Source organism: Eimeria mitis, genomic scaffold, assembly GCF_000499745.2.
Source record: "Eimeria mitis Houghton genomic scaffold, Emh_scaff2603, whole genome shotgun sequence".
Taxonomy (NCBI): domain Eukaryota; phylum Apicomplexa; class Conoidasida; order Eucoccidiorida; family Eimeriidae; genus Eimeria; species Eimeria mitis.
Genome location: NW_013570945.1, coordinates 2,693 through 3,427, shown reverse-complemented (window position 1 = coordinate 3,427; position 735 = coordinate 2,693). Strand labels below are relative to the sequence as shown.

General features: G+C 50.9%; 1 protein-coding gene across 1 annotated transcript in view; it reads right to left on the bottom strand.

Annotated features, from left to right (window-relative positions):
* Positions 1 to 148: 148 nt before the first annotated feature.
* EMH_0056160 (uncharacterized protein) overlaps positions 149 to 735 on the bottom strand; it is a gene marked incomplete at both ends in the record, with an annotated part of 1,363 nt that continues 776 nt past the window's right edge. Inside the window, 2 exons of the mRNA XM_013497329.1 lie at positions 149 to 235; positions 318 to 568. Coding sequence (XP_013352783.1) covers positions 149 to 235; positions 318 to 568 — 338 coding nt within the window. The remainder of the gene's footprint in view (positions 236 to 317; positions 569 to 735) is intronic.

The following is a 735-nucleotide window of genomic DNA, read 5'->3' as shown; positions in this document are numbered from 1 at the left end:
GGGGGGGGGGGTAGACCCGGTATGAATACAAGAGATGAGGGGGGCCCCCTTGGTGGGGGTTGTATGAGATAGGGGCCCTCTGTAGTGTGTTGCGGTTGGTGGGGTTGTTGTGGGTCCTCTGTTGCTGCTTCTGCTGATGCTGCTGATGTTATAGCTGCTGCTGCAGTTGCTGCTGCTGCTGCTTCTTCTTCTGTTTCTGCTGCTGCTGTTTCATACAAAGAACCATCAATAGCACCTACACACGAACGTGTATATACAGCAGAGGGTGGGGGGGGGCCCCCAAGAAAGCTAGCAGCAATAGATGCAGGAGCTGTAACTGGGGTGTCTGTACACCTCCCTGCTGCTGCTGCTGCTGCTGCTGCTGCGGGGGCCTCGGGGACGGGCCAGGGGGGGGCCCCCTCAGCAGAACTCTCCAGCAGCAGCGGCAGCAGCGGCAGCAGCGGCTCAGCAGCAAGCCGGGGGCCCCCCCCTCCTCCTCCTGCTTCTTTCACGCTTTGCTGCGGAGCTCCTGCTCCTGCTGCTGCTGCTGCTGCTGCTGCTGCTGCTGCTGCAGGTACAGATGGTGCTGCTGCAAAACGCATGCAACAGCAAGAAAAAACACAAAATATATAAAATGTAATTTTATAGTGTATATATATTATTTTTGTTTTATTATAAATCAAATTGCTATTATTATTTTATTTTTATTATTATTATTTTATTGCTATTTTTATCATTATTTTTATACAAACACAA